Raw genomic sequence first — 25062 nt, forward strand, 5'->3', positions numbered from 1 at the left:
AAGTGAAATATATACTGCAGATGAAAAAATTGTTCAGTGCCCACGTGAACGATACTTTAGAATTTAAACGACGGAAATGCGAGGATCTTGTCCCAGTTCCCGAACTAAACGCCGTTCAATCATTATGCAAGCTTCTAGAAGTGCTTGCCACCGCTGAAAATGGGGTTGAGTTCACGGGAGACGTAGACATGTTTGCCAATATTTGCAGAATGTGGTTCTTCTTCTGGTATAATTTTTCAAAAAAGATCTCACATCCAGAAGACGCAATTTTTAGATCTAATTTTACAGAGACTTGATTTTGTGTTAGTTTGATATGGTCTATTTGTGCGTCGGTTAACGAGGAGGGTAGATTTAAGGTGGATAATTTCATACGAGAGATTGAAGGCACGTTCCCACTGCGAGACACTGTATACGAATACTTTGTAGACTCTCGACTACGATCGTTCGTTTCCTGGGAAGAAAGATTGCCTCCGGTATGGAGAATCCAGTCAAGGTAATTTTAAACAATTTACATTTTATTATCTTTCCAAGACTTTATTGGTTCTTCTAAGACTTTCCAACGAAAGTGTATGTTTCTATTTGTGCCCCTGTATTACACTATCGTATACCAAAAAAATTTTATTTCTCTGAAAAAGAAAATTAAAATCACCGTATATTTTTCGAAATAAAGATATTAAAGTAAAACGAATAAAATAACTATGAATAATTCGACATACCAGGATGCCGTTCTACAAGATAGTAGTGCCGACCGTAGACACAGTTCGATACGAGTTCATCGTGAACTCGCTGCTAAAGAACCAATTCCCAGTTCTTATAGTAGGTCCGGTAGGCACGGGAAAGACGTCGATACTCCAGTCGGTATTAAACTTCCTAGACGAGGAGAAATACAGCGTGCTGACTCTGAACATGTCCGCCCAGACGAATTCGAAAAACGTACAGGTAAACCCGCGATTTCCTACGAAAGATTCGCTCGTTAAGGAATGCAAACGATGTATTTGCATCGGAACAAGTTGGCGAAGTTTCGCGCGTTTTAGGACACAATTGAGAGCAGACTCGAGAAACGGACCATACGTGTGTACATTCCTGCAGGCGGTAAAACTCTGATCACCTTTATGGACGACTTTAACATGCCTATGAAAGAGATATACGGCTCGCAGCCGCCATTGGAATTAATTCGGCAGTGGATAGGATACGGTTTCTGGTACAATCTCGTTAATTTTAACAATTGAGCTCATAATATTTCATTACATAATATTATTTGATGAATGTGTCAAGGTACGATCGAGAGAAACAAACACAGAAATTTATACAGAAATTACAATTAATGGCGGCCATGGGTCCCCCCGGTGGAGGTCGGAACGTTATTACGAATCGCTTATTGACAAAGTTTAATGTAATTAATATGACGTTCCCGGTCGAGAAGCAAATCATCAGAATATATGGGTCGATGTTGAATCAACATTTTGGTGAATTCCATGCAGAAGTGAAGGGAATATGTTAGTAGACGTATCATTTCGTCTTATGATGTCCTTATTGAAAAAGATGTTCCATTTTTAATTTAAAACTACCGTAAGTAAGGAATTAAACAAAGAGTGTTTCTCTTAATCAGCCAACGAAATAACACTTTCCACCATCGGCTTGTATAACAAAGTGATCAGCAAGATGTTGCCCACGCCAGCGAAGATACACTATCTGTTCAATCTAAGGGACATATCGAAGGTAGAAGCGTTACTTTGGGTCCTGTATTTTCTCGGTGACTCAACCTTCGATATTTTTGCCAAACAGGTTTTCCAAGGTCTGCTACGAAGTCATAAGGATTACCAATTTTCCAGACAAACCTTCCTTCGTCTATGGGTGCATGAGACGTTCAGAGTCTTCTCCGATCGATTGATCGACGAAAAGTAAGCGAATCTCAAAAAATCCTCCCAAACACTTTCTCGCAGAAACGAATCTTTTTCTTCTTCAGAGACAGAGAATGGTTCGTAGATCAAATTGGCGAACAACTTGGGAAACACTTTGAATTGACTTTCCAGAATATCTGCCCCGAAAAACGATGTCCCTTATTTGGTAAGTTGAATTGACCCATCAAGGGCCAAACGATAGTTTATTTAATAAGAGAGGTATTATGGGAATCCTTGGAATTTCCTCTCACAGGCACAATGTTAAAAAATAGAACTTGATTCTTGAATGTAAATTGATTGTAAAAAAAAGTTGCAAATGAAATGTTGTGTTAGTGCGGTGTGATCCTTAATGAATTCTGAAGAAAGATACCGAAGTATTCCTAAGTTGAACTTAATCTGGCCACTATTTAACCCTAGCTCCGTGTAATCCAGGTCTAACTTGGGTTAAACCTAAGTCAGTTTATTCGAATGTAACTCGAATCTAATCCAGACTTAATCCACGACACTCGCAGGTAGTTTCATGAACGTTTGGGACATATACGAGGACCTTACGAACCTTACTGCCGTAAGGACGTATATAGAGAATCAAATGGACGAATATAACGCTTCCAGTGGCGTGGTTCGCATGAATTTAGTTCTTTTCCATGACGCGATTGAACACATCTGCCGTATAGTTCGCGTGATCTCTCAAGTCAGTAACGATTCTTATAAATCTAGAATAATAAAACTAGTTAAGCTAATTAAAAAAATGCATTAGGTCACGTGGAAATCGATTTGATTAAATTCGTGATACGAATGATTATTTTCAAAAATAAAGGATAACAATGAAATTATCACGATAGAAAATGATATGAAATATCCTTCGACAGCCCCGTGGTAACATGCTGCTAATAGGGATCGGCGGAAGCGGAAGACAATCTTTATCCCGAATCGCGAGCTACATATGCGAACTGGCCACCTTCCAGATCTGTGTTACAAAAAACTACAAACTACCCGAATTCCGCGAAGACCTGAAGGTCCTATACTCAAAAACAGGCGTGGAAGAGAAACCCACGACGTTCCTCTTCAACGACACGCAAGTGACCGAGGAGCAATTTCTAGAAGTAATAAACAGTATACTGAGCACGGGAGAAGTGGCCAATCTCTACAAGAGTGATGAGATAGAAGAAGTATGTTTCCTGCCGATACTAAATTTCATCCACTTCCTATTCCTTCCTATCGAATTTCATTTGCGATATCTATTTTCCATAATGAAATTCTTGATTATGGATCTAAAACGAATCGAAAGACTTGTACATGCATTCCTGTCCTTCTGTGCGATAGATTAAAAAGAAACTGACAAAGGAAGTAATACGTGCTGGGCGAGTACCAACGACAGAAGCGATCTATTCGTTGTTGATCGAGCGGGCGCGTGCCAATATGCACTTGGTGGTATGCATGAGCCCGATCGGAGACGCGTTCAGAAACAGATTACGCCAGTACCCGAGCCTGATCAACTGCACGACCATCGATTGGTTCCTGGAATGGCCAAGGGAAGCCCTCCTCGAAGTTGGCAACAAGTTCCTCATGAATCTCAATCTGACGCTCACTATCACCGGCGAAAATAAAGCGGTTGGTCTTCGACTGCGCCTTCTACCGCTCCTTTCCGGCCGATCGATTCCATTCGATTCCGATTTCTCCGGAATCGAGACACCGCCTCTAAAGAGAAAGAGAGAAGGAAGGGTGAACCACATTCACGTCCTCTCCATTTCGTGGAATCCGATTATTTTCCTCTCGACAACTCACCCTCACCCCGTCTGGCAAACTTCCTTCCGAAATGCAATCGTCCAAGCGTTTCCGGCAACCAGGCGCTTAATATTTTTGAATTTGCCTCGATCATGTATCCTCCTTCGAGTGTTCGAGCATGGAACACCGGCGACAGGAATCCCAGATTTCTCTTACTCTTTGTTCTTATCTTCTAGTTGTAATTTGCTTGCTTGGTAGTTTTTAAGTCTCTTTCAAGTTAAATATTTATCAAATTATTTGTATATTTATTTTTAAACATTATTTATTATTAATTATTTTAAACATTATATTTATTTTTAAACATTTCGCTTTAAAGATTCTGTCTTTCTGTCCTCGCTCTTTTTTCTTTATTTGTATGTTGTTCCTTGGTATCGTGTGTTTTTTTAGGCATATTAAGCATATGAGCATAGTTATGAGGTTAAATAGAAATTTGATGAATTGTACGATCAATGTTAGAGCTTACATCGTAAAACCAAAATGTTCTACAGGAACCTCGACAATCGGCGACAGCGATTCCTTTGCCACCGCTTCAAGAGCGAATGCGGGATGGAATCGCGGCTATTTTCTCTCTGATCCATAAGACCGTGTCAGAGTTTTCCAGCAGAATGGCTGCTGAGATGAAGCGCTACAATTACGTGACACCAGTGAATTTCCTCGAACTAGTTGCTGGCTATAAAACGTGAGTCTCTGCCACGCTAGCCAACAAAATCTCTTTAACAAGGGTTTTCGTTGAAAAATTCACGAATCTCCTTGGAAAGTGAGACCACAAAAATCTTTGGTAAAGTTCTGTAATTTTCTGCGTAGTAAACACTCGTAGATATTATTTGAAATATTCTTCTTCTCGTCGCAATTATTTAAAAATATTTTTTGAGGATGCACGTGATTTAATAAAACTTGTATAAAAATGGAAAATAACTTGAAAACGGAAGGCAGCAAGGTAAACGACACGTCATGTCAGTTGGATGACCCTCGGTTTCAGAATGCTGGCGGAGAAGAGAGAGGACTTGGCGATCCAGGCGAACAAACTTCGCAACGGTCTCTCGAAGATCGACGACACCCGCGTTAAAGTGAACGAAATGGCTACGGAACTGGAAGTCACACAGGAGCAGGTTCATAAATCTACCAGGGAATGCGAAGAGTTTCTGGTAACGATCGGTACGTGTCATCCTCTCAACGCTGATGTATCGTCATTAAGTGCAATTAGATCAATCCAAGGAAAATTCGCGTGATCTTGACTTACGTAATAATTCACTCGTGCTAATCTTCCTTTCAGAAACATAAAACCTTAACACTATATATATTGTGATTTAATAATAAAAATTCCATCACTTAAAATATTTAAAATACTCAGAATATACTTAAAGCTGGGAAATCCGTCTCTGTTCCAATTATCACGTGATTTAATAGTGAATCAGCGTCGCGACGCGGACGAGACACAGAAGACAGTAGCCGCGCGATCGCAGCGGATCGGTGAAGAACAAAAGGAGTGCAAAAAGCTCGAAGAAATCGCTCGAGCTGATCTCGCAACTGTTGAACCAGCTCTGAACGAGGCCATGAAGGTACCTTCCCCAACATTAATTCTTCTATCGTCTCGGTAATATCGTTCCGGTTCGTTTGCTACTGGTGATTAAGCAGCGCGCTACTTCGCCGTGAATCGAACGGTGTTACGCCTCGAATATTCGGTAAAATGGTGAATTCGATGGCGGACCCCGGTATACGTCCTTATTATTTGCAGCCGTCGCGTCCGACTTTTCCCTGCTCGCGACGACCGCTCGGTTCCTTCAACTTCGCGTTTTATGCACGCCGTCCGAAAAAGTTTCTCGCCAAAGTTCGTCGGTACGTTTTATAGACGACAGTAACACCGGACGTGTTACATAAATTCGTTCCATGGACTGCTTTGTTAAGAAAAATCCTGGAGGATGTATGGCGGCGACGCAGCTCTCGGCTTCGTCGTTCGATCGATCATCGATCGTGACCCGTATAACAGTATTTCAATTAGTTGAGGGAAAATTGGAAACTTCAATTCGATTAGAGATGGAATTTCCAAACATATATTAGTCAAATGTAGTAATTAAACTGTAGTAAGAATAATTTCGCCGGCTGTTGTACACGCTGTACAAAGTAAAATTTCGATTGTTCCCATTCGAATCCCTTATCACAATACGTACGAGTTCTGCCTTCGAAATCGCATTCATCCATATGTATAGTCGAATTTATCGGTACGATACTGGCCTCGTATCTCACCCTATCAATTGTTATCCGTAACACAGGCCTTGGACGCGCTGAGCAAGAAGGATATCGCGGAGATAAGATCTTTCACGCGTCCGCCGCCGAAAGTGGAGATGGTAATGGAAGCGGTAATGATCCTGAAAACCTCGGAACCGAGTTGGACGGAGTCGAAGCGTCAACTAGCCGACGTGAACTTCCTCAACACGGTAAGGAAAAGCACACAGACCAACGATCCTCTTCCTACTCTTTCTATTCCAAACAAAATTTCACGGAATATTCTGCGTTTGCATATTAATTTTTAGCTGCGAGATTTCGACAAAGACAACATCTCCGACAGGACACTTCGACAAATTAGCAGGTACACGTCAAACCCGGAATTTGAGCCAGAAAAAGTAGGTTTGGTGTCTGTGGCAGCCAAATCACTCTGCATATGGGTCATCGCCATGGAAGAATATGGGAAACTTTACAGGTAATCTATCTCTCTTGAAGATTAATATTTCGAATGGGAATAGAACAGTGGCTCTCAACTAGTGATACGCGTATCGTGAAGGGTAGCTGATAATAGATAGATATATTTCGGAGAATATACGGGAAATTCACGATGAATAAAATTTTCTATCTTTCGTGGAGCAGCAATTTATTAAAATCGAGCATACTTTGTTTGGTTTGGATTACTTGGTATGCCCGTATATGCGCGTTTTGATGTCCTCGTAAATAGCACGCATTTGCAAAGAGGTTAAGAAGCGCGGAAACAGAAGAAGCTCTAAAACACAGAGTTCCTTCTTCTATTCTCAGTTCGAAGGAAATGAAAGAAATTGCGATAGACTAGATAAAAATACGCCATTGAAATCGCAGAATCGTAGCACCGAAGAGGGAAAAATTGCAGGCTGCGTTGAAATCTCTCAAAGAGAAGGAACAAGCGTTAGAAGAAGCGATGCAACAGTTGCAGAAATTGCAAGAGAAGCTGAAGAAACTGCAGGAGATGTACGACGCAAAGATGAAGGAGAAAGAAGAGTTAATTAAGCTGGCGAGTAGCTGAATAATCGTCTCGATTTGAATCCCCATCTCGAAACTGAAACTACATGAACGTCTAGTGGCCTCGGCTGTGCCTCTCCCATATAGTTTTATTTGCACGGATTTGCGCTTTGGCAGAAAGTTTCGTTTGCTCGCTATTTAAAGACCAGATATCATCAGCATCGCGTATTTGCACGGACTGCGTTCAGCGCGAATTTTCGAATTACTTTTTGGTCCTGACCCGAGAAAGTCCCTCCACTGATATTTGTCTTACATGTTTGCGGCTCTTTCGCGGTTCAAAATTTCTTTCGATATCTTGCGATAACGAATCATATCGTAGTTAAAGGTTGACTGGCAAAATGAAAGCTTTGTAATATTACATATCTGCTTTAAATTTCATTCGCGCTATTCTATTTCTTTCTAATTCGGTAAGAATTCAATTTACTTCTTCGATCCTATTTTAAATATATTTTCCAACGAAATAACTCCGCGGCTCTTTCAGCTCTGACCAGAATTCCACAACGAAAGTCGAATCGATAGGGTGTACTCGAACGATCACAGCTGATCTGGTGGTCTTATTTCGCGAACGAGCCAACGACTAAATTTCAACTATGCTGACTCGATTCTACTTTCAGTTCCGCGTGTTTTCAGGCGGAACTACTGAAGTTGAAACTGGAGCGAGCCGCGATGCTAGTCGACGGTCTCTCAGGCGAGCGAATTCGATGGGAGAACACGGTTGCTTCGCTGGCCGAGTTTTTTGACTGGTTGCCAGGTGATTGCCTAATATCCACCGCCTTTGTGTCCTATTTGGGCCCGTTCGTATCCAATTACAGAGAGGAACTGATAAGCATCTGGATGAAAGAGGTGAGTTAAGTGATTCCATCGTAATGGTCGAAAGTAATCGTCATAATTCGCGAATGTGTCCAAGAGGGCAGAAAACCTTCCGCGTCCGTTTAAATCCAAGATGGTTAGATATTGTGTATCATATATGTTGCCGTGCAGTTGTGAAAATAACCATACCAGCTCTTTTAATATAAAGTTTTATTTAGATATGATTATCATTCTTCCAGAAGGATGATTGCAAAATAGTTTTATTCTGAGATTTCCGACAGCGGGGTGATCGTCCAACATTCTTCTGGAAAAATGACCACTTTTTTGAAAAGTAGTCGGCAGTGATATAAAATTTAATAAACAAAATGTATCGATGTTTTTGTTCTCTAATTTCCAATGGTGTCCGCAAACGAACTCGAAGGTGCAAGAAAAAGAAGTTCCAACGTCACCCCAGCTCGATGTGAAACAATTCCTGGCCGACCCTGCGGTCATCAGAGACTGGAACATGCAAGGATTACCATCCGATGATTTTAGTACTGAGAACGGTATCATTGTGGTCAGAGGTACAAGGTGGCCATTAGTAATCGATCCACAATGCCAAGCAGTGAAATGGCTGAAAAATATGGAGGCCAAGAACGTAAGTATCTGCGACCCAATCTAGGAAACAAACAAATTACAAAAGAATCTTAATTACACAAACATTCTTAAGCGAAATCTCTTCGATCTTTTCGCGGTCGTAGTCTCTAAAAGTGATCGATTTCGGCCAACCAGACTTCGTCAGAGTATTAGAATACGCGATCCAATATGGTAAACCAGTTCTACTAGAAAATATCGGTGAAACGATCGATCCGGTATTGAACCCGATCCTTGAACGAGCAATAGTGAAAATAGGTATGTAAAAGTATCATGAAATTATTGGAGTTCAATAGCAATTCAAATGGAAGAAGCATCAAAGACTCATTGTCAGTCAATGCAGTTAAACGTAAATTCAATAAAAACGCTGCGCTCTGTGTATAATGGCTGTATTCAGAATCGTTTTCGTCTTATAGAGAAGATTTAAATTCTGCAATGATAATTTACAAATAAATATTCTGTTTATAACCTTTTATTAAATCCGTATATATGATATTAATCCCTATTACTTTTTTCTTAGTAAATTAATAACAGCTTCCGTATTAATGAAAGTTGCTGTATGATCGTCAAAAATTAATACGTATACTTTAGAGAGCAACAGGAAGAGATAATTCCGAATTGAAAGTCCTTATCCCTCTAAAGGCCTCTCCAATTGCATATTTTGGCACTCGAAACGTGTAAACTTTACCTTCCAACGCTAAATCGCGTCCATCTACAGTACGTGTTCTCTGACTGTACAGAGAACCAGATGATGATCAAGTTCAACGAAAAGATGATCAGCTACCACGACAAGTTCCGGCTCTTCATCACGACGAAACTCGCGAACCCCCATTACGCCCCGGAGATATCCACTAAAACGACGTTATGTAACTTCGCCATTAAGGAACAGGGTAACTAATTGTCTTATCGTGCGTCAGTTGGAAAAGGGTAGATAATAGAGAGCGAAAAAGATGGACACAGAGAGAAGGATGAACGGGAGGCGAACTAGATCGAGAGGGCGGTAGAGGAAGAGGTAGCCAGAGGAGACAAAGTCTAGAACCTTATTATCCTGTGCGCAGGACTGGAAGACCAGCTCTTGGGAATCGTGGTCAGAAAAGAGAAGCCGCAGCTCGAAGAACAGAAGGACAATCTGGTCTTCACGATCTCGTCCAATAAACGAACTCTCAAAGAACTCGAAGACAAAATACTCCAGTAAGATATCCTTTGCTTCTTTTGATCCCTTCCTCTGTAACATGATAATAATACGTTGGAAATAAAGCGCACGTAACACGAGAGTTAACCCTGTGGAAGTTGCAGAACTAACAGTTGGGTCAAAGATCACGGTATACTTGAAAAAATGTTTTTAAATCTATATCTTTATATCGCAGCATCGATCTTTGCGAATGGATACATGATACTATTGAGAAGCATTACCAAACACTTGCTCGTTTTTAACAAGATATGTTTCAATTACAGAATTACGGATACATCTAACTACAATGATCAGAATTAACAGTGTAACAGGATATTACGACTGTCTTTGTGGTCTTCATACGACAGCTGTTCTTTGTCAGCAACTTTTACGATATATCTATCTAAGGACATAAAAAGATTTCACAACTTCCAAAGAGTTAAGGAAGCATAAGGTATTTATATGTGCCGTGATTTCATACAGTCTACTGAACGTGGCCGGAGACACTCTACTGGACGACCTGGATTTACTGAGCACGTTGCAATCGTCAAAGGCGACCTCGACCTCTATCGAGGAATCGTTGGTAGTGTCTGAACAAACAGAGAAGGAGATAGACCTTGCCAGAGAAGAATACAGGTCCTGTGCACATCGTGCCGCGATCCTCTTCTTCGTCTTGAACGACATGAGTTTTATTGATCCGATGTACCAATTCGCCTTGGACGCATATATTACCTTGTTTATGCTGTCGATCGACAAGAGTGCGAAAAGTATAAAGCTCCCTGAAAGAATCGAGAATCTAAACGAATATCACACTTATGCATTGTACAAGTACGTATAGCCCTATACAGAATGTCACGAAATATGTGAGTAACGTTCATAGGCTCGATCGCAAAAATCAAAACGATGAAATAAATTCATGTATAAAAATGTTGATTTTATATTGCGCTATTACCACTCAAAGACAACTCTCGTTGAATCAGGAACACGTGTCGAGGTCTCTTCGAACAACACAAATTACTCTTTTCCTTTAACATGTGTATGAAGATCTTGGACGCACAAGATAAGGTGATTCCTAACGAGTATGCGTTCTTGCTGCGTGGTGGAATCGTTCTGGACAGAGAGAATCAGCCAGATAAGCCGATTGGCTGGTTGCCCGATGAAACTTGGGATAATATCACAGAACTCGATAAGCTGGCTGGATTTCATGGAATTGTTTCTTCGTTTGAACAGTTCCCACGAGATTGGCATAATTGGTGCGTTTCCTGTAAATTGTTATATCAAACAGTCCGATTTATTATTTTTGTGAAATATTAATTATAATTTTATTTAATATTATAAAATGTTATAATAATTTTATAAATTGAATAATATTTAGGTATATTAATACGAAACCACATGATTGGTAAATCGTCTAAAAGTCACCATTTAAAAATTTACTATTTTTATAAAATAAAAATCAAATAATATTTAGGTACGTTAACACGGAACCAGAAAACACACCCCTAGTAGCAGAGTGGGAGACGAATTGCAACGTGTTTCAGAAGATGCTAGTAATACGTAGCTGCCGTCCTGACAGAATTTCCTTCTGTATCGCGAACTTCATCGTGCTAAATCTCGGTCAAAGGTTCGTCGAGCCACCGGTACTCGACCTGAAGGCAGTGCTCGACGATTCCGTAGCACAGACTCCGCTTATATTCGTCCTCTCGCCCGGCGTGGATCCTACGAGCACCCTGATGCAACTAGTCGACAGCCAGGAAATGACTAACCACTTTATGACTCTGTCTCTGGGTCAAGGACAGGCGCCCATTGCCACTAGGTCGGTTTTATACAAAAGAAAGTAGAATTTTAGACTTTTAAGGAACATGTCATTCTGTAGATTAATGTACTTGAAAAAAAAATCCGAATTAATCGAACGATATTATATTTCAGGAATAATAGGAATTTAACTATCGTATTCATAAGAAATAAAATTTTATAAAGCATGAATATATAGAAGAAGACTCATTTCTTACATGATTTCCACTTTGTTTTCTTTGATACAAGTTTTATACTTTAAACTTAGTAACAATATCAATTTTAATACTAAATTTAATAATAGTATCATTTAATAATAAAAAATTTCACAAAAATCTACTTGCAGAATGATAGAAGTAGGTGCAAAAGAGGGGGCTTGGGTGTTCCTAGCGAATTGTCACTTATCGCTAAGTTGGATGCCGAAATTGGACAAGATTGTGGAGACTTTAGGGGCCAGTAAAACCATAATACACCCGCAATTCAGGTTCGCGTTTGATCGCAAGTGTCGCTTGAGTTGATAATGAAAGGGTCTCGAATCGATTGCAGATTGTGGCTTAGCTCGAGCCCAAGTCCCCAATTCCCTATATCGATCCTGCAGGCGGGTATAAAGATGACCACGGAACCACCGAAAGGTTTAAAGGCAAACATGAAACGACTTTACAGCTTAATAACCGAGACCCAGTTCGAATTGTGCCAAACAAAGTCCAAATACAAGAAGCTTCTGTTCGCCCTAGTATTCTTCCACGCGATTCTCCTCGAGCGTAAAAAGTTCCAGCAATTGGGCTGGAATGTCATCTACAGCTTCAACGACTCCGACTTCGTGGTAATTTCATCGACTGGTTCGCGATTGGACCATCGACAAGATTGAAATATTCTACTAACACTGTTACTAAAATCTGATTTTTCTCATTTGTTCGATTTCTTAGTTACAGACGTTTCTGTTTTTGAAATTACTTGACAATTTTATTTATTAAATCGCTATTCTATAAGAGTTAATCCAGTATCGAGAGCCTAAAATTATAATAGCGTAAATCGGTCTACTGCCAGTTTTTATAAAATAATTTGATATTTTTAAAAGTACTTGATACTTTTGAAATTCTCAAAATCTTGTCTTACATCACTTTGATTTTAAGTCCATTGTATAAGTACTTTGTTCAATAATATACAAATATAGACTTGATCGTTAAAACTTCTTAACCAGATCATGATAATGAAATAAAAATTCAATCTAAAGACGTGTGTAATCTGCAATTAAGAACTACGACCAAAATATCGATCTGATTCTATTTCCTACAACTAAACATCAAAACAATAAAATAATTTTATTCGAATGTTTTTTAAATTCAATTATAATGATATATAGAAACAAGATATAATATGAGAAAAATTATAAGGTGGAAAATAGTAGCTGTGCGATTGATTTTTCGTTTTAAACATAGGTATCGGAAAATCTCTTGCAAGTGTATCTTGATGAATACCCAGTGACGCCATGGGAATCATTGAAGTATCTCATAGCAGGTGTTTGTTACGGTGGACACGTGACCGACGACTGGGACCGTCGTTTGCTAATGACGTACATTCAACAATATTTCACCGAGGAGGCCCTGACTGTGCCCTATTATCGTTTATCATCGCTACCAACCTATTACATACCGAGGGATGGTTCGTTGGCATCCTATCACGATTTCATCACGGTCCTACCGACCATCGACAAACCGGAAGCGTTCGGTCAACACCCGAACGCAGATATTACCTGTTTAATCATGGAAACCAGAAATATGTTCGAGACTCTGATGGGACTTCAGGTCCAGGCAGTTGCCAAAGAAGAAACTACTAAGGAGGAAAAGGTTTGTAAAAACTGACAATAGAAAATTTCAATTATCTAAACTCTCTAGGAACAAACAGTTTACATAGCATTTCTTTTACTAGATTCGCTAGATTTTTACTGCTAGAAATAAGATAAAATAAAACATAGCAGCTCTGTCACTAATTGTTACTGGAGGTCTACAAACTAGATCGAGCAATAACTCAAATTTCGTTCCGCTATAAAAAATTTAACAGACATAAAAATCAACATCAACTTCTCATTTCTTAAGGTTACTCATTTAACCATGGACATACTATCGAGAATACCAAACGACATCGATTACGAAACAGCTCAGAAATTAATAGGTCCAAAGAAATCACCATTGGATGTGGTATTGCTTCAAGAAATACAACGTTACAACATTCTGCTGCAAAAGACTCGCAGTAGCTTAAAAGATCTTCAACTCGCGATCCAAGGTTTGGTGTTGATGTCATCAAACCTTGAGGAAATCTTTACCTGTGTACACGAAGGTCGAGTCCCTTCGATTTGGCTGACAATGTATCCGTCGTTGAAACTGTTGGGTGCTTGGACAAGGGATTTAGTCAGCAGGGTGGAACACTTCAATGAATGGGCTCGAACTACTCATCCGCCGCTGCTGTTCTGGCTGGCCGCATTCACGTTCCCAACCGGCTTCCTTACCGCTGTATTGCAGACATCCGCCAGGCTCTGGAACGTCTCTATCGATTCCCTGTCCTGGGAATTCAGTGTTTTTACCATTGACGAGTCGGCCATAATCGAACCACCGATGGTAATTTCATATTAAATACATCTTGTTATATCCGTCCTAACTTCAATCGACTTCATATTTTAAACTTTGAAAAGAAATTTTAAAAATCAAAAAGAACATAAGCAAAACACATCAAACATGCGGAAAATCAATTTAATTATTCTGATTTTCGGTCGCCGTTTGAGCGTTCCTTCGATGAAAGAAGAAACCTACCGCGGAAAAATAGATGGGATAAAAAATTCATCGTAGTGATATAGCTAGGAAAGTGGCGGCGTGTGTGCATGCTTCTAACCGTGTGTACATTCCATTACAGGACGGCGTGTACATACGCTCTATCTTTCTGGAAGGCGCTGGCTGGGACAAGAGGAACAGTGTCCTCGTCGAACCGTCCCCTATGCAACTTGTTTGCAACATGCCGGTGATTCACTTCCGACCCGCGGAAGAGCTTAAAAAGAGAACCAGAGGTAACAACGACGACAACGATATAAAAATTATTCGAAAAAAAATTGTTCGCCACATTGATGAAAAGAATTTTCGTTTGAAATTACGATTTTCTAATTAATTCAAGTAATTACATACTTTCTTTCGATTTCTCTGCACAGGACTCTACACATGTCCCTGTTATTATTACCCCCAAAGAAGCGGGGATCAAGGAAGACCATCGTTCGTAGTAGCGGTCGATTTAAACGCAGGTCCAGGGGGATCGGACTTCTGGGTAAAAAGAGGCACTGCCCTGTTATTAAGTCTCGCCACGTAGATTCATATTAATTATTATTATCATTGTTGTTGTTGTTAATTAATTGGGATTAATGCTTCAAGCGCAATCATTGAAAAGGTACGTCAGTTCCAATGACACTCTCACTTTCCTTTTGATTCCTTCCTCCTATACTTATCTCTTTGTTAGTGTGTAATAAAAGTTAATTTCTATAAATAATAGAATATATACAACAAGCATAATAAAAAATAGTAGTAATTTCTTTACATGCGAATTTGAAGCCTTGATACCACAGTGAACACATGGAGCGAACTCGCAAGACAAGGAACAATCAACCAATTCGTAAGATTTTTAGGATTATCTGATGATGATGATTCTGGTTTAGCGGCACTAATCATCAGTGCTGCGTGTTTCTGGCTGTCGATGCCTTCTAAAGCATCTGAAATTGTTTTATTTATTCGTAAAGCGTATTGAATCCATTTTGTGGACGGAGTCAAGCCTGAATTCACTGGTGGTTCAAGATCAGACAACTTGTCTTTAGCTTCGAACAAAATCCTCGTCACATTCCCTGTTTGTAGCTGAGCTTCTTTCTTTAAACTATCCACTAGATCCTTCACTGTAAAATTCAACTTCGTTTGGAAGCTAATCCAATCAGCTGCGGTTTTGTTATTATAAGTATCCTTGACCAAACTCCTCAGAGCTGATATTTCGTTCTTCAGATCGGTGAAAGATTCGTTGAACATTTCGTGGAGGTCATCAAAGTTACATCTATCTGTTGTATTCGCAGTATTAAGAATATTCATCACAGTATTGTTAATTTGTTTCTTAAAGTCGACCCATTCATCAGGAGGAATGACTGGTTTAATAAATTTAATATAATCAGACCTAGACGAGTCTTCAGATTTGTTAAACTTAGCTTGGAGATTCGAAAAATTTTTATTTGGTAGTAATTTGCTCATTTCTGCAATCCATTCAGCTTTCATACTTCCAATTTCATCTTTTAACTTTGCGAAATCAGACTTAGTTGAATCTTTGAAAACAGCCCAAGCAATAGGATCAATCTCTGTTGGTTCCTTGCTCTGAATGTCCTGGATCACTTTACTTAAGGAATCGTTGACTTGAGCTCTAAATTGTAACCAATCGTCAGTCAAATTAGATAATTCCATATTACTAAATTTGTCTGCTGAAGAAGTTCCTAGATATTCACGTTGAGAAATTTTATTTATGGTGGATAATGTTGCGAGTTCTATACGTGCTGGAGTGCTCTCGAAAGCAGAGAAACTTTTCATAATCTCATCCCTGTACATAGCCCATGCTGGATCAGCTGGTGGTGGCATTTCGTTCTTAATCTTATTCACAGCATCGTTTACAGTCTTAATTATATCAGGTTTATTATTTATCCAATCGTCATTAGTATCTGATTTCCCCATGGCTAATTCAGTAGGAACTGTAGTAGATCTCCGACTATCGATCTTGTCCCTAAAAGCAAAAAGTCGGTCTTTAATATCATCTCCTAAAGTAGCCCAAGCTGGATCACTAGGGGCGGGCATATTGTCGCCTATATTCATAATACTATCATCTAAAGAGGATATAATATTATCCTTAAAGTTTTTCCAATCAAAAATTGCTGAAATCTTCTTGATACTCGAAGTCCCTATTAATTTATTCTTATTCATCAAAGCTTGTTCTTGCTCTTTCTTCTTCGTCTCTAATTCCGGAGTAATATCTGCCTTCAAAGACGAGATCCGGTTCTTTAAATCAGCGAATTGATCGATAACATTCTGTTTAAAGGCTATCCATTTGGTCACTGCAGCTGGTCCACCGCCCATCGTCTGTATAGAATCATTCAATGACATTACCAGGTTATTTTTAAATGTGATCCAATCTTGATACATATTTGGTGATCGTGGTGCTCTTAAAATAAAACTATCAGAATCCATTGATAATTTTTCCATGGACGTAGGATCATCTACCTCCAGGGGATGCAAACCAGATAGTTGGTTTTGAAGATCAAAGAATGTATCGTTTATGTAATTCTTGAAGGCTAACCAGTCAGTGTCCATCATAGTCCTAGAACTGTTGATATAGGTCACGATATCTCTGATTGTGTCATTAATATTGTTCTTTAATAGCGTCCAATTGACTAGCATGAAAGGAACTTGTAATTTGGGGGATGTTGAGTTGTATTCCCTCCATGGTTCAAAGGATGGCCCTGGGATGTCTTCACAGGACATCATGGGGTTCTCTGCACTTATTGCTCGCATCACTTCCACCTGAGTTTGTATTACACCGTCGGAACAGTCACAGATCAACCTCGCCAATGAGGTTTTACGTAATTCTGTAAGCTGGTCTGAAAAAAGAAGAAGAATGGAAACGCATGAATAAATATTGCAATACAACATAAATTTATTATACATTGTGAAATTGCATGTGACAATCTTATCTAATCTTGCCTAAAAGTTTGGGAAAGTTTTATTGAAAAATGGAAAATAACAAAAAATTCAGTTATAAATTCCAGTCAAGTTTAAGGTACTTTGTTTTTTATTCAATAACTGTTCTAACCGATTAGTAATTGATAAAAAAATCTCTTCTTTTTAAAAATAATTCGATTCTAAAAAGATTAAGAACTTCCTCAGACATCTTAGTACTCAGAATATAAATTTTAGGTATAATCAACAATTATCTTACCTTCTGTGAATGAATGTGGTTGTCCAGGCATTTCATACCAAAACCTATCCCCTTTCTGCAACCTAACAAATTGATCAGCGATCAGACACGTAAAAGTGGGACCAACGATACCACCAGCCCTAGGTAATTCAGCCAAAGCTCCAGTATATAAATCAATATCATAAATCGACCCATACAATGAGGAAATCTCTTGAAGGGCCTGCGGATCCAGGTGTCCTTCCAAATCAGAGAAACTTTTTATTTTCCCCAATCCACAATATTCCCTCCATTTAATGTAACCAGGAAGTCCATGATCTCTCCCTCGCTGAATATTCAACGATACCAAATCCAAGCCACAGGGAACAGTAACATTAGCAATAGGATCTTCGAACAAGTGATTGGTCAATTGAGAAGTGACATGGGTAGATGACATCTGAATCATATTTCTCGTAGCTGAGGTGACTGAACTCTTCACTCCACCCTCTGCGTACAAACTATATGGATTGAACAACATTCTGTGCAGTTCTACATAAGAGGAGGTTCCTTCTTGTTCGTCAGTCATTTTCATTAAGCCAGGTAACAAAGTATGAGCAAACCTAAAGGCAGCTGCTGCAAAACTATTAGCTATACTTGGGTCAGTATTAGAATCATCTACGGTCCACTGTCTATAGCCGGACCTGAGAGGCTTCAAATCACGTAGATTCGTTTCTTGCTCTCCTAAGATGATAGGTATGAATTCCTGATAGGTAATATGTTGCAGTTGAGCACCCACTATACGTCGAGACTCTTCGTATAGCGTTTCGTCATTCCAAGAAGGGTTGACCTTAGTCAACTGCTCGGTGATTCTATTGTGCTGTCGCGCCCAGAGCAGATGCATCGTCGTCAAGTGCAGGTTCTCGTTTGCCCTGGCGTCGCCTGCTGCGAAGCAGTACCTGCCCCTCAACTTCTCAGTTTCACGATTACAGCCGTCGTTAGGATTCATACTAGGTGGTAAGAGAGTTCGATTGTCCGGAGTCAACTGCATCCTCAGTCGACCGCCAGAAAATTCTCGCAACTTACGAGCTGTATCCTGATCAGATCCATAGATTGCTGAGCCATCAATAAACGCAGTCGCCTGTGCAAAATAATATATATTCACTTTGAAATATGAAAGGTTTGACTTTTTGGAATCAAAGAGAAACGAACAAGTATATTTAACAGTGTAATTTTGTTCCCATTGTCTAGATCACTATTGTGCGATATCATTATTACGGAGATAACGAATACGTAATTACGATCAAAACTCGCCTCATCGATGCGACGATAATCGAGTTAATTAACAACGCGACGCGCCTATCGCGCATTGTTCCAAGGGAATTTTTCATCCATCCCGATAGCAATTTCTCGTCGCCCTGTATCACGACTGACACCGTCCTTCGAATGGAATCTCATTATACGTCAAGAATTAATGCTCATAGCGTTAAAATGTCGATTTATGCGGACCAGCATTAAACTTTGAAACAACGGAAGTACACACCTGATTCAACTGTTGCCTGGGGCCCAGTTTGCACTGGGGTGCGGGTGCAGATCTGACGAAATCCATACACGTTCTCCCAGCTACATCGAAAACAGGATCTCCAGAAGATACAGGAACAGGAAAACACTCAGGATGACCAACAGATGGTGGACAACAAGAAATAGAAGTACCATTGATACCCTGACTAATCGCAGTAGCGGTGATATCATGATCCAAAAATTGTCCATAAACAGCTAACATCACTGTGAAATGAGGATTGCTACTTGGTGAAGGCTTGTGAACCTTCAAACTAACTTCCCTTGCTGAGGGTAACTCGGCTCCTGTAACTGCTCTGCGAGGAGCTTCGACACCATCGGCATAGTTAGGCGCTAGAACTCTTCTGAATGGTGTCATGGTGGCTCCCCATTGCATTGGTCTATTGCAACTTCCATCGAAGGTTCTATATTTACTAGATGGACATTCTGGGGTGGTGAATTGCTTGCAAATACCCAGAAACTGCCAGCCTGCGTCGAAGAAGCTTCCAATAGCAGAGGATGCTCCAAAGATTGTCCTTGAACTTTCGATTCTTTTAGTCGCTGCAAGTTCTGCTACAGCCGCTAAAGCTAGTGTTCCAACACTCGTGCAAGTGCTTACTGCGTAACGATGCCTCATTTCAGGCGATGGTGAGGGTAATGGAGACATCAACGCAGTAACGTCTGCAAAAAGTCGCTCATTTACTGCTTGGCGACCTGCTTCCAGCCCTATCTTTATCTCATCGTCTGTTAATTTTGGCGTAGCAGTATCTTTTGTGTTTTTGTCAGACACAAAGATAGAATTAGAAGGTGGGACGATGGAAGGATTGCTGAAGAGGGTGTAGGACCCAGATCCAGGAGCAATGCCCAATTTTAAAGTGCTTGTGAGATTCATGGTAGACTCAGAGGAAGAGGTGGTGAAGTTTGGACCGACGTCTATCATATCGTGGCTCACGGAGTAGCTTACTGTCACTATAAGGGCCATAGTGAAGATCGCTCTGAAACAAAAGTGCAACAAGAGCTTAAAGAGCTATATTTTGATAATTAGATATATATTTTTTTATCCTTCATAGGCAAACTGGATTGTTTACATCCAAAGGTAAATTTTGTACTGTTCTAGAGCTTCTAAAACATGTAAAAAGCTTCTGTGATATCGATGACTTTATTGAATTATACAATTCATTCGTTAAGTCAATTGCCTATAACTTTTTTCAATAAAAATAAAAATTCGCTTCGAAGAAAAAGGATGAAATTTCGTCACTTTGCCTACAAAATGTTTAATTTATCAAAAGTGCATAGAAATTAAGATAGTCATCCTTCGATAATTCCTCGACAATTAAGATAGTTATTTTTCGATAAATTGTATAATAACAAAAGGCTATTAAAACAAACTTTCGTTTTAAGAATGACGTTCAATACATAAATCAGACGAATCGTAAAAGTGAATTTATCGAAGAAGCATCGATTTAAATACCACCAGGATGAAATAAGAGCTGTTTGAAAAGTTGTAACAGTGGCCAACCGTATTGTCACCGTACAATCGCGCATGTAATCAAGGCCAGCATCACGTAACGCTAATCAGCCTATGCGCAAGACGCCGAGTTCCATACAAGACTGTTTGTACCTCGTAAACGAATTGCAAGGTGTTTTACTCTGCAAATGAGATATGAGATAAGGACGAGCTGTTGTTCTTAATGCTCGTTTGTGTCACGGAAAATCTCCAAACAACGGAAGTTTCTACACGTATAATCCACTGTCTTATTGTCTGAGGCTATTTAAGTGAATATATTGAAATTTGAAAGCTTGTAAAATGAAACAGAGTGGATGATTTCTAATAAGCAAGACAGAATTGCCCCATGATGAACCTGTCGTAAACCCGTCTCACGTGTTCGAGTTACGCCCAGACGAAACCGCAGCATAGAAACCGCGGTTTCGTTGTTGCACGGATCAACTTTACTGCGATATAATCTGAAAACTCTCCAAAACGTTAGAATCGAATCAGATACATAGACTGCAGCTAATCATTTTACAAATGTTATTCGTCGAAAGTACCAACAATCTACGAATAGTCAAATGAACCGAAATCGAAAAACATAACAGAAACGCAAGATGAAAGGTGTCAAATTAACATCGCACGAAACAAGACGACGTCGTTCTCCTACGACAAAAATACCGTACATATAATCGACGAGTAATCAAAATTTGAATCTCGATCAAAAGATAAAAGATGAGACTACATCAAACCAAACCGAACTATATTATTTTCTATATGATTCTAAATATTATTTTTCATTTCTACTCATTTGATAAAAATCACAAGGTGCGCGAGATTCAAACTGGAAGCGCAAGAACACAAATAAGGACAACAGGATAGAAGCAAAGACGATGGAAATGTGACTCACACCGCGATCGTGTACGTGAAACATCGTAGCTGCAGCCGTTGCCTCCTGTGATGGGAATAAAATGGCAACGCGTCATGCACGTAGTACACCCTGGCTGGCTTGTCGCCGGTTAACGAGGTCTTCTCCGTGGAAAGCATTCCTGGTTGCACGCGTTCCAAGACCGAACTGAAACGATCGGCCGGTCAGGCGGTGGTTCGAGGTGAGCGATGATTTTACGTAAGTATCCGCTTACGGTGGGGACTCGATGCACAATGGTTTTTTTCCCTACACGAAGTGACGATGGTAATGGTCGGTGTACTAGTGAACTCGTACAGCGTTCCTTTATGTGGATTCCGAATCGAAAAGTCGTCTCAACCGTCCCGGACAAAAGGGTTAACTTGGAAAATTCAATTATCTCGGTATCGTGCGGTATCATAAAAAATTGATGAATTCCTGATTGTTGTTCCCTTCGTTTTATTATCGAATAGAACTCTCTTGCGCAATAATTTGCCAGTTAATACTATTAGTAAATTGACAAACTACTGGTTGTAAATTATAGTGCTCCTTTTTATAATTTTAAAGTTTTACGTCGAAAAAGGTAATCAATTAATTGGTAATTTGTAAGATTTGTTTGTAAAGTTTTATTTGATTTCTAAATTTGTTGCTATTATAGAAGAAAATGTATTATTACTGGTAATTTTTGATTCGTGATTTGTATAATTTCATTAATAATATTGGTTTAATTGTGCAATTTTAATTAATTATACGAATATTTTTAAGTAAAAGGTTTTTATATTGTTTATTTGATTGTGATTGATTATGTATGCCTCATCCGCATGTTATTTGTTTAAACGACTGGTTACATCGCATCACGCATGCAAGGCAGCCTTCTCTTGTAATTATATAAACACGCTTAATTACAGACGCAAATTCTTAATGCTTTCGAACGCTGGATTGGCATCGTCCAGTTGCAAATCGCATCTCATAATACATGCAAAGCATCGAACATTCCAGCGACAGGCAATAATACGCTTATCATCCCTACTGGAAAACTATTACAAATCCAATCTGATATAAAAAGATACACTCTGATAAATAAAAAATTGTTTATGACAATTTTTATTAAAATTGCATGAATAAGGAAATACGAAGAATAAGAAGATCCAATAGATCACATAAATAAAGGAGTGTTCATGTTTTCTTTCCAAGAAAATGATAAAAATTAAGTCACACTAACAAAGGAATGTTAAACGATAAAAAGAATGAAGATAGTTTACACTCACAGTCCAACCTTTCTATAATTTTAACAGGTTTTTTTATCTTTTTAAAGAAAGAAATAAAGAAATATGGGAATATTAAGAAATACCTTCGCTAGAGGGAACTTGTCCCCGTACTTCAATTTTCAGATATTTTCAACGACCATCCCCATCTCTTTAAAGAGAAGGATAAAGAAATAAGAAAATATTAAAAAACAGAGAATTCCTTCTCATACTTCTTTCGATCTCTCAGTATTTCCAACATCTCTCCACATCTTTTTAAGAAGAAAAAGATAAAGAAATATAAGACAAGCAAGGTCTCTTTTTCTGGAGAATATAGGAAGACTTACATTACAGCGGCGCAGATGCAGCACTGAAACTGTCTGATTCGAGTCTTCCGGGTCCTCAGCAGGCTCGCGAATTCCACGTAGTCCGGGGAATCCAGAGGTCTCGTAAGCGACGTCCTTTCATTAACTCCTCTATCCGCGTACATGGTCCGAACGACAATATCTCACTGGCGAACGACAAAAAGAAATCTCGAGGAAAATACTCGTAGTGTGTTGATGATCACAATGACGAACAAAAGTGAACTGGCGTGGCCAACTGGCGAGTTTCGCAGCTCGACTCCGTTCGGTTCGAGTCGACTCGGTTTACCGCGGAGGAATCGACGCAAATCGGAACTTCCTGTCCTCTTGGGCACAGCAAGATGCTTTCTGTCGCTCTCTACGCTGCATCCCTTCGTCAGAAAGTTATTAATGCTATTTCTCATTGTTTGAGAACGTTGAAAAATATTATTACCTTTACCTTTAATTCTTTAATCATGAAAATGGAAGATATATTTGTGATATTTATTAATATATTATCATCGAATTCAAAGATTATAATAAGATCCATCTTGTATCAACATCAAGATTCGAGAAATTTAGAGATGAAAAAATATATGGAAAGTATATAATATGTAAAAATATGTAAAATATACCGAAAATAGAATACTTATGATGATATTTAGCAAGGGAAACGAACTTAACTACCATTTCTATAGTTGTGTTTACAAGAATCACATGACAGGATCGATGCTCACTTTTGGCCAAAAAATTGTAAAAACTACTGACGGATGAAGAATGGAATAGCAGTAAACAGGCTCCAACTCGATGGTGAAACGCGATACGAACGATACTGGTCTCGATATGGTGATGAAGTATCATATAAATTGCCAAACACCTGAACGTTTCAAAATCCACCACTATACGAAATCATTCTAACGCAATCAATCAAATTCTAAAATATTCGAAAATCACAAAAGCTCATTCCTAAACTTACTCGCACACCAAGAATTGGAAAAATTCGAATTGCTACGAATTAGGATCGTAAACGCGTGTATAATGTCGAAAGAAGGAAACGAACGCATAAAAGTTTCTAAATAGGCTATTAACGTAATACCAACGGGGGCAACGGTCGAAAATAAAGGCAATTAAATCGGGATTATTCTTATCATCCGCAAATCCTCACATTCAAGCAATTCAAGCAAGTGAGTCAAGCAAGTTCGAACGCCTTGACGGGCCACTGCTATCGAGATATCTATTATCCCGCGAGCGTTCTATGCTTAGCGCACTATACATTATACATACAGTGCACTAGCTATGCAAGTTGACCGATTCGTGTTACATAAGAAGAATCGAGGATCGACGGACTAGAATGAAATACAAGTCGCCTCGTCGCATTTTTATCCTGCGATGTCTATGGGTTGAAGTCGAGAAGCGGAACTTCGTTTTGAAAAAGATAATCGACATCTTTGCATCTTAAAATAGCGATAATCTACATTATAATAATTAAAAATGTAACTTAGGAAGACGTCAAAGAAATACACGACCAATTTCAAAACCGCTTATATCGTTAAAACTATCTATACTCACGTTTTCACGAGCATTGGTACATTTCCAGAAACGATTATTAGCAAAGCAACGCGATGAACACGAGTATTTCCGCAGTAGGTGAGGAAAAATCGATTTATCAGTGATAATCGTGGGAAATCCGATGGCCTGCTGTCACGTGTCGAATCGACGATCAACCCAAGCAACGGGCTCCCTGTTGATTATCCAACTCCTCTCTGCATAGCTAGGCAGTAATTATGAAAGCGGCTGAACTGGCACATCGATCGTCGTGCATCCACCGCTAATTACAATCTTCGACGCGTCGTAAACGTGACAGGGTGTAATTAACCGAGTCCTTCCGTCGATCAAATACGAAAATCAACGGACCAACGATAATCTAGACCGTTTCATCACGGTAGACTTAAAAAAAGCGTTGCGTTAGATTCTAAAGCAAAGACTCGACTAATTTCCAGCAGGCAGTCAATAGTCGACGTTCAGCTAATTAAATCTTATACAACGTATTGTCCCTTTTTATTTCGTAACGTATGGAGATGCGTAACTTAATACGTGACGCGCGAAGGTTTGCCGAAAGGTTTCCTTCCCGTTAACGGGCTTCGCAGACGCATAACTCGCTTGAATTCGCACCGGGGATCTTCCGGCTTTGTTGGAACAATACGCGCGCGGAATTAGCCT

General features: G+C 39.4%; 2 protein-coding genes across 5 annotated transcripts in view; one reads left to right on the forward strand and one right to left on the reverse strand.

Annotated features, from left to right (window-relative positions):
• Positions 1-15030, forward strand: part of kl-2 (dynein heavy chain 2, axonemal kl-2) — a 220718-nt gene extending 205688 nt beyond the window's left edge. The window contains exons 38-68 of the mRNA XM_076625047.1: positions 21-226; positions 308-493; positions 720-939; positions 1035-1201; positions 1276-1496; positions 1610-1719; positions 1786-1901; positions 1967-2067; positions 2414-2592; positions 2771-3070; positions 3225-3512; positions 4175-4365; positions 4666-4841; positions 5094-5245; positions 5957-6121; positions 6218-6384; positions 6771-6942; positions 7581-7793; positions 8182-8397; positions 8501-8651; positions 9134-9283; positions 9452-9584; positions 10048-10392; positions 10545-10817; positions 11036-11380; positions 11705-11842; positions 11905-12181; positions 12798-13209; positions 13420-13973; positions 14266-14416; positions 14555-15030. Coding sequence (XP_076481162.1) covers positions 21-226; positions 308-493; positions 720-939; positions 1035-1201; positions 1276-1496; positions 1610-1719; positions 1786-1901; positions 1967-2067; positions 2414-2592; positions 2771-3070; positions 3225-3512; positions 4175-4365; positions 4666-4841; positions 5094-5245; positions 5957-6121; positions 6218-6384; positions 6771-6942; positions 7581-7793; positions 8182-8397; positions 8501-8651; positions 9134-9283; positions 9452-9584; positions 10048-10392; positions 10545-10817; positions 11036-11380; positions 11705-11842; positions 11905-12181; positions 12798-13209; positions 13420-13973; positions 14266-14416; positions 14555-14709 — 6630 coding nt within the window. The 3' untranslated portion in view covers positions 14710-15030. The remainder of the gene's footprint in view (positions 1-20; positions 227-307; positions 494-719; positions 940-1034; positions 1202-1275; positions 1497-1609; positions 1720-1785; positions 1902-1966; positions 2068-2413; positions 2593-2770; positions 3071-3224; positions 3513-4174; positions 4366-4665; positions 4842-5093; positions 5246-5956; positions 6122-6217; positions 6385-6770; positions 6943-7580; positions 7794-8181; positions 8398-8500; positions 8652-9133; positions 9284-9451; positions 9585-10047; positions 10393-10544; positions 10818-11035; positions 11381-11704; positions 11843-11904; positions 12182-12797; positions 13210-13419; positions 13974-14265; positions 14417-14554) is intronic.
• LOC117157238 (uncharacterized) lies at positions 14707-24823 on the reverse strand. Of its 4 annotated transcripts, XM_076625026.1 has the most exons (6): positions 24412-24823; positions 22849-23234; positions 21264-21428; positions 18851-19859; positions 17356-18448; positions 14707-17017 (listed from the first exon to the last, which is right to left on the reverse strand). In XM_076625026.1, the coding sequence occupies exons 2-6, from the start codon at positions 22989-22991 to the stop codon at positions 14931-14933; spliced, it is 4497 nt and encodes a 1498-aa protein (XP_076481141.1). In that variant the 5' UTR covers positions 22992-23234; positions 24412-24823; the 3' UTR covers positions 14707-14930. The 4 variants fall into 4 exon arrangements, with proteins under 4 accessions (XP_076481141.1, XP_033191019.1, XP_076481143.1 ...); XM_033335128.2 differs by lacking the exon at positions 21264-21428; XM_076625028.1 differs by lacking the exons at positions 22849-23234; positions 24412-24823 and adding an exon at positions 21496-21593.
• Positions 24824-25062: the final 239 nt, after the last annotated feature.

This window comes from Bombus vancouverensis, chromosome 15, assembly GCF_051014615.1.
Source record: "Bombus vancouverensis nearcticus chromosome 15, iyBomVanc1_principal, whole genome shotgun sequence".
Taxonomy (NCBI): Eukaryota; Metazoa; Arthropoda; class Insecta; order Hymenoptera; family Apidae; genus Bombus; species Bombus vancouverensis.